This window comes from Schistocerca gregaria, chromosome 1, assembly GCF_023897955.1.
Source record: "Schistocerca gregaria isolate iqSchGreg1 chromosome 1, iqSchGreg1.2, whole genome shotgun sequence".
Lineage (NCBI taxonomy): Eukaryota > Metazoa > Arthropoda > Insecta > Orthoptera > Acrididae > Schistocerca > Schistocerca gregaria.
The window spans coordinates 1,604,253-1,618,443 of NC_064920.1; the positions used below are offsets into that span (position 1 = coordinate 1,604,253).

Genomic DNA, 14,191 nt, shown 5'->3' on the forward strand with positions numbered 1-14,191 from the left:
TGTTTGTCGCATTCTAATAATAAGTGTTTACGACCTGTCGGCGCTCACGGCATGGCTTGCTTTTGTGCGCGCTACTGCCGCTTACAATAAAAAAATAGAGAGAGGAATTGTCTCATTAGCGAAACAATGGCAAGAGACTACTATTTGTTGTTACTTACACTGCTGCTTTCTTTGATAATCATCACGGAATTTGTATTTACTTCGTTGGATAATGTATGAAAGTGCAGTGGTCGAAACTCGGGGCGAAGAAAAAAAGCTCGTCTTACACCTTCTTTCTTTAATTTATTTACTGACACAGAGATTTTGGTGCCAGTATTTATCTTTGTGCCTGTGAAGCATGCCTGTGTAGCACTACATATATTCAACGGCAGAAGTTAGATGCGGCGGCACCTACCAACATTTTTTAGAACTTCTGCTTACTTTGCACTCGATTCTAAGCCGCAGGCACTTTTTTGGATTACAAAAACCGGAAAAAAGTGTAGCTTAGATTCGAGTCAATAAGGTAAGTTGGATTGACAGAAGAGAGAGAAGATTCTAAGAGAGCTGTACTATTTACTAGTCAGCACTAAAGTGTCGCAGAAATATCCAAAAAACTACTGAGAAAGATACGATTGAGACAGTACTTGCCTCAAAATTCTGAGAGCACCAGTCCGTTCAAGAAACATGCTTACATTTATATATGTGACTGTTGGTGACATTTATTTTCGTATTAGATGCTCAGACTACCTCACCATTTGCGCAGTGTATCCATGACATTTTCGTAGATATTTTAGCTTTCCTGTGCCTCAGAGCATAATGTCATTGGGTCTTCCTTTGTGGCAGATGACAGTGATGCATTCGTCCACAGGGGCAAAAAACAGCCATTCATTGTTTCCCATTGGTGTCCACAGACTTTCATTTAACATATTAGCTGCTGCACGTAGTCTAGTCCTTCGGAACTTCTCGTCTAGTTGCGGCATCTTAACCTCATGCCTCTCGTGATTGTATCTGAATTAAGAGTATAAATTCTCCCTTGCATATTCTGATTCTCTGATCTGCTGTTTTACGCTGTAGTCACTCATGGTTGCTCTGCAGTTCACTGTATTTACTGTTTGTTAAAAATGATAGCAATTACGACTCTGAATAACTGCTTGTCAGTGCTTCTTTCATATTATACTATGTGTCAGCTCAATTGCTTCATTTCCTGTGTAATAATCTCTTCATTTTTTGCTAAGGAGCATATCTATAACTAGTTAAAGTTGTTTCAAGTGAAAGTCAGACTAGCTGTTTTGAAATTTGGAGTAGCCATTTTCTGTTCCACTTCCCCATCTGTCTTTGCCTTGAAGTATGTCTAACATTACGAACAATGTTTTGCTGAATTTGCCCACAAAGCTTAAGATCCCTTGCTTCCTTATACAGGATTCATGTTGTGCCAGATGTCCAATTATACTTTGTGCTTTTTTGCTTTTTATTACGTGTCAGTGTAACGCAAGTTCTGCACTTTTACATTCTGCTGCAGTCTTGTTGAATAAAGCCATCATATCATGACAGTATTGAATTTATTGCCTTGTGAGAACTTCCGTGAGTTCAAGTTGCTATTTCATCTGCAGCAAATTAAAATAACTCACAATCCTGCCAGTTAAATTGTAAATTTTCCCATTTTCCATCTTGTCGTAATACGGTGTGGGTGATGACTGGAATTTTGTCATCTCTACGAACGGTTCATGTCCCACATTGCTCAACTCCAATTAGCAGGAGAGTAATGCCAATGAAGTAGGATAATGCCAACACCTGGAATTACAAAAATGTCTTCAATTTGTGAACTGTAAGATACTCATTTCTCATCAGACAGATTACAAAGGTCTTTTCGTTTGTACTATTGTATATGGACCTCACCATTGTGTATCTGACTTACACAATTTGCTTCATTGTATGCTCTCATCGTACAACAGAACTTTTTTGTAAACCATAACTGGTTTGAATTCTGTGTGCTAGCATAATATTCCTTATTTTTTATTTTGCATTGTGCATTCTGTATTCTTGCACGTCAGTACATTTCTTGCATGTGCTCTTTCAGTTGTGCCACATAATCATCAGAATTATACCTGTCTGGCCAGATTCCTTCGTGATATCCCCAGAATGTTACATACTCTTCCAAAGAATAATTCATGTGGCATGTATCGTATCATATTGTGCATCACATATGGAACCCAAATGACCTAGACTGATTGCACTCATTTACTTAATGTTGCAACATCTCTGTTAATATTCAATGTGACCTCTCTAACGCTTCATTTGTTTGAAGACTATAGCTTGTAATCCAGATTTGTCGATTCTCAACAGTATTCACATTCTTTTCATGGTTTTCATGGTCTTGCTAATAAAATTGCTTCCCATGTTGCTCAGAGCTACTGACAGTATTCTGTTCCACAGTATAATCTTTTGTTCTAGCATCCACGCCACCGTGTTGGCATTTTGCTGATCAAGAGGTTCAGCTACTGTAAACCTGGTCAGCGTTTTCTGACATGTAAGGATACACTTATTTCCTCTGTCCATCTGGTTCAGTGGCTCTATTATATCAATACTGCACCTCTTGAAAATGTACCCCATAGTCTTTGTGGTCTCTGAAGTCTTCTTTGTGTGTCTCCTGGTGAGTTTATTCTTTTGACAACTTTTGTATTTACAGACATATTCTTGTATATTTTACTTCATACAGTTCCATATTCCATGTATTTTTCTTACTCCATGTCTTTTTCTTACTCCATGTATTTTTCTTACTCCATGTACACTTCTGGAAACTGAAATAAGAACACCGTGAATTCATTGTCCCACGAAGGGGAAACTTTATTGACACATTCCTGGGGTCAGATAAATCACATGATCACACTGACAGACCCACAGGCACATAGACACAGGCAACAGAGCATGCACAATGTCAGCACTAGTACAGTGTATATCCACCTTTCGCAGCAATGCAGGCTGCTATTCTCCCATGGAGACGATCGTAGAGATGCTGGATGAAGTCCTGTGGAACGGATTACCATGCCATTTCCACCTGGCGCCTCAGCTGGACCAGCGTTCGTGCTAGACGTGCAGACCGCGTGAGACGACGCTTCATCCAGTCCCAAACATGCTCAATGGGGGACAAATCCGGAGATCTTGCTGGCCAGGGTAGTTGACTTACACCTTCTAGAGCACGTTGGGTGGCACGGGATACATGCGGACGTCATTGTCCTGTTGGAACAGCAAGTTCCCTTGCCGGTCTAGGAATGGTAGAACGATGGGTTCGATGACGGTTTGGATGTACCGTGCACTATTCAGTGTCCCCTCGACGATCACCAGAGGTGTACGGCCAGTGTAGGAGATCGCTCCCCACACCATGATGCCGGGTGTTGGCCCTGTGTGCCTCGGTCGTATGCAGTCCTGATTGTGGCGCTCACCTGCACGGCGCCAAACACGCATACGACCATCATTGGCACCAAGGCAGAAGCGACTCTCACCGCTGAAGACGACACGTCTCCATTCGTCCCTCCATTCACGCCTGTCGCGACACCACTGGAGGCGGGCTGCACGATGTTGGGGCGTGAGCGGGAGACGGCCTAACGGTGTGTGGGACCGTAGCCCAGCTTCATGGAGACGGTTGCGAATTGTCCTTGCCGATACCCCAGGAGCAACAGTGTCCCTAATTTGCTGGGAAGTGGCGGTGCGGTCCCCTACGGCACTGCGTAGGATCCTACGGTCTTGGCGTGCATCCGTGCGTCGCTGCAGTCCGGTCCCAGGTCGACGGGCACGTGCACCTTCCGCCGACCACTGGCGACAACATCGATGTACTGTGGAGACCTCACACCCCACGTGTTGAGCAATTCGGCGGTACGTCCACCCGGCCTCCTGCATGCCCACTATACGCCCTCGCTCAAAGTCCGTCAACTGCACATACGGTTCACATCCACGCTGTCGCGGCATGCTACCAGTGTCAAAGTCTGCGATGGAGCTCCGTATGCCACGGCAAACTGGCTGACACTGACGGCGGTGGTGCACAAATGCTGCGCAGCTACCGCCATTCGACGGCCAACACCGCGGTTCCTGCGTGTGATCATTGCTTGTACAGCCCTCTCGCAGTGTCCAGAGCAAGTATGGTGGGTCTGACACACAGGTGTCAGTGTGTTCTTTTTTCCATTTCCAGGAGTGTATTTTTCTTACTTCATGTATTTTTCTTACTTCATACGTTTCCATGCTCTGTACATTTTTATTTGTTCATGGGTTCTTCCTGTGCCTTCGTGTTCTCTCACTGGAGAAGATTCTGTTTTAGTGTTGCAGATTTGTCATCCTCATTTATTTCTTACATTGGTCCTGGCTCGGCTGCCTTGCATTCTGTGTTCTTCGTGGTCAGAGTTCCTGCCTCTTCACTAGCACCAACAGCGCTGCTGTCTTCACAAGCCTGTGGGTCCCTGACCCATGCAGTGAAGTCCTCTTCTGCTGCCTCCTGACCTGGGGTACTGCCATCTTCCAGTCGCACACCAGCCACACTGACTCCTCTCTCTCACGAGCGTGTGTTAGTGACTTTGTTCCTTTTGCCACACTTATAAGTGATCAGGTAATCATATTTGCCCAGATTTAACTTAAACTTAATTAATCTGGATGACAGATCTACTGCCTACATATGTTAGAGCATTATGGTCAGTACATACAGGAAATTTCTGCGAAAAACTTATAGTGTTTCGATTGCCCAACAGATGGTTAACATCTTCCTTTCAATATCACTGTACCCTCTTTCTGCCTTATTCAGCATCCTCAAGTTGTAAACGACAGGAAGATCTCTTCTGATCCTTCCGCGGCTTAAAACGGCCCAAGTAGTTGTCTGACAAGCATCCATTGTGATTATGAAGTCCTTTCCCAAGTCCAGAAATCATATTATTGATGGACTGATCGGCTTCTCTTTCAAATGTTGGAAAGTGTTTTCTTGCTCGACATCCCAGGGGTAAGGTACGTCCTTCTTTAAAAATTCATGTAACTGCTTCTCAATTATTCTGAGGTTGAGGCTGCTTTTAAAATTTCTACAGTATCCATTGAGGTCTATATTTTTGTTGTTTAGGCTGTGGATAATCTTTGATTACTTCTGCGAGCCTGGTTTCACACTCTCAGCCAATAAAATATGACCCAAATAACACTTCTTTTTGTAAAAGTTCACACTTGTCCACCATTGCTTTAATTTCTGGAGCCTGCCTTTCAAATTTTTTTGTCAGCCACACATTGTGTTCCTCTAATGAGAAGCCAAATATCATCCAAGTAGATGAACAACTTGTCATCTTGGAACACTGTCAAAACAGAGTTTGTCAGTTTCTGAAGCACATGCTGTTCCTAATTTCTGTTCATAATACTCGTACGGTGTACTGATAGCCATTTTTTTCTCAGTCCTCTTCATCTAATAAAACTTGGTAATAGCCTTTCATTAAACTGGGTGTCGAGAAATACTTAGCCTTTCCCAGACCGTCAAGAATGTCATGCATCCTCGGCGATGGATAAACTCAGTTTAGGAAGATCTCATTCAGTCACCTATAGCCCACAACTGTACCCTGTTTTTGGTTTCCATCTTTTACAGGACCATTTTCATTGGAAAGTTCCATCCACTTTTGCTTGATACTATGATGCCATCCTCTAACATTTTTTTAATCTCTGGCTGGGGCATTCTTTTTGGGTTTCCAGGATTCTGCAGGGCTTTGAGCTAACTACCCTACCTTCCGCTTCCAATGTCTAAGTTTAATTCCATGCTTAATACTATCTGTGTAAAATAATTTGTCTCCTGGAAAATGGAAAACCTCACTGCACACGGTGCATAACACTACAACGAGTGCTTTCTCTTCTGTGTTCAGATAACTAACATTAGCATTCAAGGTTGTTGTAATTGAACTTCTGCTACTTGAGAGAGCCGCCACAAAAAACGAGCAATCACGGGACAGTGAAACTTCGTGGAAACATTTGTAAGGACATGTGGAAGAGAAATAACAAATAAACTGTTCAAAGAAACACATTTTAATTGTCACTCGAGAGGGTAATATTTGTTAACTGCATACCATGTTTACATTCCAGATTAGAAATGTTGCTCATTGTGATGACAACAGCCTGGAACTGTATGTGAGGTACCATTTTACAGTTGTTTGCAAAACTTCTCAAATGGTGGACCACAGAATGTTCAGCTGTTGTGACAGAGCTCATTCACTACTTGAAGGCTGCACATTCCATCCAGCATTGTCAGCCATGGCAGCAGTAACTTCTTCAACAATTTGTAGTGCAATTGGCTGTGGGCCTAGGGAGCAATTCCCAAATTGAAATTTAATTTGAACTTCCGAATTGTGTTCTTCAACTCCGGTGTGGGAAGAGGAACTGTCCATATTCCTGGAATGTGTTTTTTACTATTGCTCTGATAAACCAGCTTTACAAGTGAATCCCTGCTCACATGGTCCAGACTCATGTTGAACTGGCAGCTGTAATGCACAGTGATGGTTATGTTTCAGCCTTACATCATCGAACCAGCACCAGTGCCTGACAGCAATTCATGACACGAGCACTTCTAACTATGCACATCCTGCACCATGGAGTCTGCACTTCATTCCTATAAAGTAGCATGCCCATATGATTATTTGTTGTTCATTGTCACTGGCTCAAGTAATAAAAGTTGAGTTATCAACATCCCGTACTTATTTATATTTTCGACTTTGGCTTGTCTTTACCCTAGTGACATGACTCACTGTGATCTGTTCTTGCTCCAGTACTGCTTCATCTGGGAGCGGAAGGAATTCTCCTGACATTGTTTCATTGTAATTTTCAGTACACTTGTAATGCATTCACATGATTCTAATCCACCAGATAGATACACACCCTTGGTGATCTACTGGTCTTGAATAATGTTCTCTCTCATTCCATTTGTCCCTATTATGTTTGGCACACCTGTTCTTTTTGAGGCCTTGTTCTTAACATTCTTTTGCTTTGCTTGTCTCTCTTTATCTTTTCTCTGGCAATTTCTGTTGCATGCTTCTGTTGTAGGACAACATATTGCTTTCTGCCCCTACTCACTCTAATATATGTAAATACTTTTCATTTTGTGCTTAAACATGTCTCAAAAGGCCCATCTCTTTCCTGTAAACGTACTGTGCGGAGCTCGCATTGTGGCTCTGTCTTAATTTCTCTGTGCACTTTTCACTCCACTTCCGAACCTATTCTGAAAGAGCCATCTCTTTCCTTTAACTGCACAATTGAATGAGAAGTTACACGGTCTCTCTAGCCACTTCTCAGAATTAGTCTCATGTGTGCCCCATTATCCACAAGAAATCTCAGGTAATTCTCTATGCCTTCCAGGCAGTCCAGTTCTATAAACTCACATCTGGTTCTGGAATCAACTATTAACATCTTTCTGGACAAGGTGTAAGATGACTGATTTCTTAGCTCCTTACTTACTTTCCCAAAGAGCAGGGATTTTTCTGCAGAATTTCCTTCTGTGCATGGAAAGTGCTCTCCGTGCATTTTATTGCACATTGATTGGTTCGTTTGGATGTAAAACATGTCATTCTGACTGTACACATTGGCATACAAGACTTACAGTTACACTGTCAGCATGTCAGTACCCCCAATTCACCCATTCTCCTACAATTTCCTGGCACAGCTTTCTTATTCTGTTACCTGGACGATAATCTCACACCATGTGATCTGATTAATTGTACCTTTACTTAACTTCTATAGGAGTGCAAGACTGCCCTCTAATTTCAATTCTCTTGTGCTACCTCTTACAGCCTCTCTACAGTAGTGCTGTATTGCATGCAGCCTTTAAACCCACTTTGTTATGCTATCCCCATGTTCTTGCCGACTCCCAAACATCTGACGTGTGTAGTAAGCGAGTGACCTTTTGCTGTCAATTTTCTATTAATATGGCACACTCATCTCACTAAGTGGTGCTTAGGTTTCTTATTAAAAATGCATCTAGTATTTAAGCATTTTACAAATTTTAACAAAGCAACATGCTGCTCTGGATGTAAGAGTTCAAATACAGTATTGCAATTGTTGAGAGACTCAAAATATTCTTAGTGGTGTAGAACAACTACGGTATTAATTTAAGTACGTCTGTCAAACTGATAATGGCCTAATGCACAACCCTTGCGAATCAGTGCCATTGCTTAAGAGGCTCTCTTCATTGTGTGACATGCCTGCTAGGCTATTCCACTCACTGTGGGAATTCGTGCTTCTGCTGTTACCAGTGTTGCTGCTTTGCACCTTCCACTGAAAAGCATTGTCCTTACCCATGCATCACTGCTGGTGCTGCTACACTACCTCTGCGTGCCACCTGTGACCTTGCACTGCTATTGGCCATTCCTGGCTGCCTCTCTGGGATGTCCATCTTGAGCCCAGGTGCCATTTGTCCACTGCTGCTAAGGTTGCTCTGCCTCTAGCCGCCTTGTAGGATGACTGCCTTGTCCCCAGGTGCCATTTGTCCACTTGGCTAGTTCCAGACTCTTGTTTCTTCTCAGGACGCCATCCATTCTCTCAGCAAGAAAGCTGTTCTGTTTGCTTGCCTGGATCTGTTATTTTGGTTGGCATCATAGTGAGGATGGTGAGCTATTTCAATAATCTGTGTTGTAGCAACAGTGGCTTTCTAATGCACGACCAACTCCACACCTGGCACCAGATATATGTGTTGTGTCCAGATAGCAGTGTGGATGCAGGAGGACAGACTATTGATGAAGGTCCATTCAGTTAGAGTGGTGGTACTTAACTGAGCATTTTAAAGGAATTATAGAACTTGGTTGAGAAATAAAAATGAATGAATGAATGGAAGTACACTATCCCTGACTGTGAAGTTCCCCTGGAGAAAGGTACACGGGTAAGCAGTGACTTAAGTGGAGCCAGAACGAATACTGACTCTAGACCTGGACTATGTGGGGTGCTGAGAACTTCAAATAAATTTCCAGAATGCTAAGGCACAGTTCATGCTGAGACGATATGATATGCTATGCAAAGGTGCAGTTTACGCTGACTTGACACGATATGCAAAGTGATTCATTGTAATAAAAGTTGCGCAGTGTGATGCTTATTGGTGTAACACCCATGTTCGCACTGGAGCTATATAATATGTGATATGAGACACCTCCACAGAGCACTGCATGTGATCATAGTGTGGAGTGTGGTGCGTCATAGCTCATTGTGGCAAAATACCAAAATGTATTGCGTATTTACTCAAGACTGGAAAGAGGTACTGCTTTCCTTCTGGCATTAAAAACAGTTTAGTTATGTTAGGTACATTTCTTATGCAGAAATTTATGCCATAAAATGCACCAAATGTAAACTGGCAGCATCTACATTTTTCACTGCAAAGTTCTCAAAATATGCTCAGTGCTGTACTTTACTTTGAAGTATCATAATAACTGTGAGTAAAATGAAAAGAAAACCAGCTCATTGTTGAGCTGTGATATGTGGCTATAAGATGCAGAAAAATATTTTTTTTATTGAATAGTTTCCTCAGAATTGGATGAGAAAGACTGTGTTGTGGAGAACATGTTAATGCCAGCATTCTACACCGTCAGTGTCCTTCTATGCCTACAGGCTATTTCATGATTCCACATGAGCTCCATGAGCCAGCACATTTCTGGTGATGTTTTCTCTGTACTATGTACAAATAATTCGTTCTTGCTTCTTTCAGGCCTTGCATTGCCCCATATGCAACACTATTGGTGGTGGTATGCTCTTGCTTTCATCTGAACTTTACATTTCAGCTTCAGATTTTCTGTATTGTGTTATTCATTGTGTGAATATTTTGCAATTGTTGAGTAATACAGCTTCTCAAAATTGCAAGGATGATTAAAAAACTACCACTACTAATTCGGTGTGACATATGTAACTGATACTTATTGCATCTAAGTGAATTGTTTTAATGATGAAGATGTGACTAAAATGTGTTTTTTTGGGTAGCTAGATTCTGTGTTAAAACATTGTCCACAGGCATACATCACAAGGCTTTATCGAGTACATGCAGCAGGGTGCTCCTCCATACACATGGAACCAGTGGCAGTTTCAACTGATTCACTGGATCCACGATATGTGTTTGTCCTTGACACTGGTCTCAAAATTTTCATGTGGTATGGCAAGAAATCAAAGAACACCTTCAAATCAAAGGCGAGGTTTGTACTTTTTAAACTGTATTTTTCTTGTTGTGTTACATTATTGATATTAGTTGTTAATACATTATTAACTTTGTATGAGAAGAGCTTAGTGATGACAAATTTAAGGTATGAAAAGTAATGTGCTGGGACGTTATCCACTTGGCATTTCCACTTGCCACTGAATTTAAGCCATTAACCAACCTCCACAGTGGATGCTTGTAGTGGGTAGGGTGTTCTGTACAACAATTTTCTCAAAAGTTAAAACTAGTCACTAGAATCAAAAGCTTAATGTATTCCTTCAAAATTAGCAATGGCTATTATCGTGGTTATGTAATAGGTACATGACAGATTTAAATTGTTTTAGTACTCCAGTGTAACAATGGTAATATGCAGGGGTGCTCAACCTTTCTAGGCTTGAGATCTACTACGCGCAATTTAGTCATAAATGTTTAAGCACAAAACAATGCTGTAGCCCAAATTAACCACTTAACTACACAAAATACATAAATTTCTCCCCATGAAAAGCTGTAGGCCTTCTACTCAGTTTTCAAGATACTACACATGTGAAAAAAATTAAAATATGCACCGTCATAAATGTTGAGGAGGCTTTAGTGAGGTATTTGTCTTTTTCTACACTTTGATTTCGCTATGTTCATTGTTGAAAACAGTGCCTTAGATAGACAAGTTACTCCAAAAAAGGATAAAACATTTGATGCCACTTTTACAATGTCAGGGGAAATTTTTACACTCTAATTCCCGAAAATTGTCTTTGTTCTATTCTGACTTTAAGGAAATGTGATTTTGAAATAAAATTATTCTCTCTGCAAGTTCATTCCCACTACAGGAGTAAAGAATAGTCATTGTGCTTGAAATATCTTCCACACCCACTTTTTGGAAAGGTTGAACTATGAAAGCTAGAACATGTTCCGTTGTCATGAAATATAAAAACCGATTTTCAAACTCTGTCTTCAATACTTTAGTGTTGACTGCGTACTTCTTTTCGGCCTCTTGTTCATTTCAGCCATGTTTATTGATACCAAAGCTGTGAATGTATTTGAGAAAGGTGCTTCACATGTAATGTCTAAAACTGCTATCCAAAGGTCAGATTTTTGCGTAAAACTCTTTGTGAAAGACACATGAGTTATAACAGTTTGGTTTTTCCCCTTGAAGTTCTTTGTTTCACTTGTTTAGTCTCACTGCCATATGAGTTACAAATGCCAGATACAACAACCAGCTCAAATCGTACTTTTGTGAGTGATCGTCTTCTCTTTCAGAGACAAAGATTTTATCACTGGGAAGTTATCTAAATCTGTTTGATACCATACCTCTACTCAACCTTCAAATTCCAGTGTGCAACAGCAGGTCCCATACTGGCTATCCAATTCTTCTAAATGCTCTCTAAATTCTTTTCTCATTGGTGATTGTGACTGAACCGAATTTACAATTTTTGTGAAGTGCTCATAACATGTTCCATATAAAAATATGTCCACAGTGCACTTGCTGACATATGATACAATGATACATGGAGGAAGACAGGAATATATTCGTTGTCCGCACACAAGGTAACAAGTCATTTGTACTTGCCTACCATGCAAGATGGTCCATCAGTAGTAGTAGTCACAAGTTCATGAATTGGCAAACCATCTTCCAAGACGAAGGATTTGAATGCATTGTAAAAATCTTCTCCTTGTGTATTGCCTTTCAAGGTCAAACTTGTAAGCAGTCTTCTTTTACACTGAAATCTGAAAAAACAACAACTTGAGGTAAATCAACTCCATCTATTGACTGGTATATCTGCATTCAGAAAAACAAGCAGGACTTCAAATCTGTTATCAGTTGATCTTTTATATTTCCTGCCATTAATTCCTCATTTTGTGTTATACTAGGTCTTGACAGAGGCATGTCTCTGATGGCTGATATTATCTCTGATTTTTATTTTTATGTGGGAAAAAAAGGGCTCAGTGGTTTTGCATCTTTCATCAATACTTCTGTTACATGAAGTGATGCAGTGTTTGATGAAAGACTTTTCCTCGTCTCCCTATCAACAGCTACTTCTAATTCAAAGCCTTTGTGACTTGTTCTAAAATGACGTTCAATAGTTCAGTTTTAGATATGGTTAAAATAGCATTACATATCAATCATAAATACCTATTTTTATGCGTTGTAACAAAAACCTTTTATTCCCATTCAGTATGAAAGTGGTACATTTTTCTGTGTTTAGCTGAACTTATTTTTGACAAAACATTACCCCACCATGTAGGAGGAAAGGCTGGCAAGCAAGGGAGTGGTGTAATGCAGATGGAGAGGAAAGAGGTGGAGATTGGGTTGTCAGATGTACCACCCACAAATACCATGTGAAACACTCATTGTCAGCAAATTGATATTTTACAAAAACATCTCATTTACACAGATTTCAGACATAGAATTCAAAAGATTGACTCATCAAGCCAATGTGATCGACTAATAAGTGGCGATCGATGGGTTGAGCATCCCTGGTAATGAGGAGCCTTTTGGTTGAAATTCCAGACAATTTTTCAGTGTTTATATGTTTTGTATCAGAATAACAGTATTCAGTTGATCTTGTCGAGCCACCGTATGTTACTATATCGCTATATACGTTTTCAGAAGAATCACAACTTACATAATTATTTCTGGGACATTTTAACATGGGGAAGGGAAAGGGGAAAGATGATAGGAGAGACAGGAATGTGTGTCAAATCGGGGACAAAGAGAATATCACTGGCAAAAATATTAATAAGCCACCCACTAGGTAGTAGTCGATTCACTTTTAGTATGCATAATGGCTAAGATTTGTTGTGACATGGTTTCTTGAAGTCCTTTGACGTAATTGTGTTGACTGTATAATTTATTGAACTGAAAGGAGTAATAGAGAATACTGTTGCTATATAAATGCTTTACACTTCCTTCATTGTGTTATTGTAATTTTAAATCACTAAAGTTTATTGGAAAGTTTATAGGATGTTATGTAAAGAAGATACACAGTTGTTTATCTCTTCCAGACACCCTGATTTTGGTTCTCCATGATTTTCCTAGTGAGCACCATCATGGATCCTACTAATATAGCATAGCCAGCATCTTCCTCTTTCCTTACTGTTATTAAATGTGTGATATAATTACATGTTTTATTATGAAAAGAAAATTTGCTACTCACCATATAGCGGAGATGCTAAGTTGCAGGTAGGCATAACAAAAGGACTGCCACAGATATAGCTTTCGGCCAGTAAGGTCTTCGTCAGATTAGATGACAGACACACAAACACAACTCACACATACATGACATTTATGAATAACTGCCACTGGCAGTTGCCTGAGACTGCTGTGGTCCAATCTTTGAATGAAAATTACTTTCATAATGTGCCAATTTTATATAGAAAATGGAATATTTAAACAGTGATGTTTTACAACCAGTTTTTTATTTGTTCACAGTGTTATGTGTGAAGACAGATTTTTTTTATATTTTTGTAATTGTTTTCATTCTGTTTTAAGGCTTATGGCTGAAAAAATAAACAAAAATGAGAGAAAGAATAAAGCAGAAATTCTCACTGAACTTCCTGGGGAGGAATCATCTGATTTTTGGCTGGCTTTTGGTGAGGAGGATGGGCTTGCGCCAGAGGAACCACCTCAGGTACTCACATACTGCCCTTAAGTACATATTTGTGACAACATGGTATTGGTAACTGATGCTTCCTTCAAGAGAAATTGACATGGATATTAAAAATATTTTTTTATGTATTCAGCTGTCAGAGCAGAATAAACAGATGACTTACGATGTTGTATTCAGTTACTCGTGCCGATAGCTTTAACCACTTGAAGCATTCTGTGTCCAGAAGTAAATAATGAAACTGGTTCTTTGATGTCTTTTTTTATTTCTTTTGGTAAAATTATTTGTGAAACTGAAGGGTTATTTTGTGAGGCTGAAATTGTATGAATGACTTTGGAGCTCTGAGACAATTACGTAACTGCAATTTATCAAACTATTTTAGTGAATCCAGAATTGATTCTTTGGTCTTCAACCAAAATTACAAAGTTCTTCAATGTTGAAAATG

The 14,191-nt window shown here is 40.2% G+C and overlaps 1 protein-coding gene across 1 annotated transcript in view; it reads left to right on the forward strand.

The window, feature by feature from the left end:
* The window catches only part of LOC126318536 (protein flightless-1), a 155,812-nt gene that overhangs the window by 98,554 nt on the left and 43,067 nt on the right, over positions 1 to 14,191 (forward strand). The window contains exons 12-13 of the mRNA XM_049993407.1: positions 9,964 to 10,142; positions 13,632 to 13,770. Of these exons, the coding sequence (XP_049849364.1) occupies positions 9,964 to 10,142; positions 13,632 to 13,770 (318 nt within the window). The remainder of the gene's footprint in view (positions 1 to 9,963; positions 10,143 to 13,631; positions 13,771 to 14,191) is intronic.